This window comes from Osmerus mordax, chromosome 4, assembly GCF_038355195.1.
Source record: "Osmerus mordax isolate fOsmMor3 chromosome 4, fOsmMor3.pri, whole genome shotgun sequence".
Taxonomy (NCBI): Eukaryota; Metazoa; Chordata; class Actinopteri; order Osmeriformes; family Osmeridae; genus Osmerus; species Osmerus mordax.
Window position 1 is genome coordinate 1,953,166 of NC_090053.1, and position 2,477 is coordinate 1,955,642.

General features: G+C 49.3%; 1 protein-coding gene across 1 annotated transcript in view; it reads left to right on the forward strand.

The window, feature by feature from the left end:
• The first annotated feature begins 1,899 nt into the window (after nucleotides 1-1,899).
• akap13 (A-kinase anchoring protein 13) overlaps nucleotides 1,900-2,477 on the forward strand; it is a 24,737-nt gene continuing 24,159 nt past the window's right edge. The window contains exon 1 of the mRNA XM_067234142.1: nucleotides 1,900-1,974. Within this exon, the coding sequence (XP_067090243.1) occupies nucleotides 1,900-1,974 (75 nt within the window). The remainder of the gene's footprint in view (nucleotides 1,975-2,477) is intronic.

Sequence of the window (2,477 nt, forward strand, 5' to 3'; positions counted from 1 at the left end):
ATCTCAGAGAATCACTTCATTCTCCTCAGTAAGACCATGTGATTCTGCTTGTTCACATCCAATAGTCTGTACCTTCTGATAGTCTACAATAGTCTGTTTCTTCATGTTTTTATACTGGTAGCATACTGTACTAGTGAGATTGTTGTGCAGGGTTGAACATGCTAGTGAGAGTTGTATTTTCCATCTGGTGTTTGTTTAGCCAAAAACTCATCATAGGAAAATGACCCTAAACTATTTAATTATTTACATGTTTTATTAGTGTTTCCTCTGATGGCCAAGCCTGCAGTAAAGTTCAGGGGATATGGCTGGAACCTGTTAGCCTCAACACACTGCTAGCCTGCTAGCCTCCACACACTGCTAGCCTGTTAGCCTCCACACACTGGTAGCCTGTTAGCCTCCACACACTGCCAGCCTGTTAGCCTCCACACACTGCTAGCCTGTTAGCCTCAACACACTGCCAGCCTGTTAGCCTCCACACACTGCTAGCCTGTTAGCCTCAACACACTGCTAGCCTGCTAGCCTCCACACACTGCTAGCCTGTTAGCCTCCACACACTGGTAGCCTGTTAGCCTCCACACACTGCCAGCCTGTTAGCCTCCACACACTGCTAGCCTGTTAGCCTCAACACACTGCTAGCCTGTTAGCCTCAACACACTGCTAGCCTGTTAGCCTCAACACACTGCCAGCCTGTTAGCCTCCACACACTGCTAGCCTGTTAGCCTCAACACACTGCTAGCCTGTTAGCCTCCACACACTGGTAGCCTGTTAGCCTCCACACACTGCCAGCCTGTTAGCCTCAACACACTGCTAGCCTGTTAGCCTCAACACACTGCTAGCCTGTTAGCCTCCACACACTGCTAGCCTGCTAGCCTCCACACACTGCTAGCCTGCTAGCCTCCACACAGTTATTAGCTTGTTAGCCTCCACGCTGGGAGCATGATTATATCTGACCTACAAAACTCCCTTGTCACAGGACTGCAAACCAGCATAGACTGTTAACGGAATGGAATATATAAGACTGTAAATAAATAAATTAGAACAGAATAGAATATACATTTTTATTATTTTTATTTTAGGAAGATGAAAAGGCATTATCATCATCTTCAGACTGCATAATCATGGGGTATTAGTTCTAACGTATACACATGAGAGAACAGGGTTATACATGACTGCTTCATCCATCTGTTACCATAGACACATCTCTCCCCACATCTCTGTTTCTCTTCTCCCCCTCTCCCTCCGCATCTCTGTCTTCTCTCTATCTCTCTATCTATCTCTCTCCCTCCTTCTTCTCTCTCTCTCTCTCTCTCTCTCTCTCTCTCTCTCTCTCTCTCTCTCTCTCTCTCTCTCTCTCTCTCTCTCTCTCTCTCCCCCCCCCTCCCCCAGTACACCTTAATGATGAGTGGCCATGTTTTCGGTCCTGAGAGACTGCAGAGAGAGGAAGAGAGAAGGGAAGCCGTGATGAGGGTAGACGCAGAGCAGTGAGCGCTGAGCAGATCAAACACCTTCTTTCACGTGGGGGGGGGGGGAGAGGGGAGAGAGTGAGAGATGGAATGATTAAAAGATGGAATCGATTGAAGGAGATTAGAGGGCGGGGCCAGCTGAGCATGTGAGGGAGAGAAGAGAAGAAGAAGAAGACGAAGAAGGGTTAGGAGTGTGACAGAGAGCAGGGAGGGAGGAGTTTTAGAGAGAGAAGGCAAGGAGGGAGGAGGGTCTGAGAGAGGAGGAAGGAAAGGGGGAGGGAGGTAGAGGGCTGGGTCTGAGAGCAGATGTGGGGAGTGTTCTTCATTTTCCTCCAAACTTCTCGGAGGACTATCGTCCTTCCACTCGCCTCCCCGTCTGAGAGGAGTGTGTGGGGCTCTCCTAACTCTGGAAATAGAGAGGCAGCGTGTCGGGGCCATGTACGAGAGACACAGGCGCAGGTACAGCCTGTGTGCTAAAGGGGAGAGGACCGTGGATGTCGTTCTCATCAAGGTAGGAGAGCCACTGACTCGGCCGCAAGGTGGTAGTTACATGGAGGGTGGTAGTTTACATGGAGGGTGGTAGTTTACATGGAGGGTGGTAGTTGGATGGAAAGGGAACCTGTCATGGTAGAGGCTGGATCCACGAGTATTTGTTGTGGAAAGGGTAGAGTACCATGGGATCACCAGTAGGGAGGGTTCAGATGTGTTTGTAAACATAAACACCAGTAAGCGGCAACGCTGTATCTAGATTCCACACATGCTTATGTTTGTTCAAATGTCATTGTGTATGTAAGTGTATGTGTGTGATAGGACAGTGTGGCTGTTAGATGGACTCACTGACAGGCTGGAGGGGTGTGCTCACAGGGTGGAGAGAATTTTTGGATTGGAAAAACCAGATGTGCACACACACACTCACAGTTAGACACAGACATACACAGGCACCCCCCCCCCCCCCCCCCACTCTCTGTGTGTTCTGAGTGTGAGTCATTGAACACAGTGTAGTCTGGCACTGAT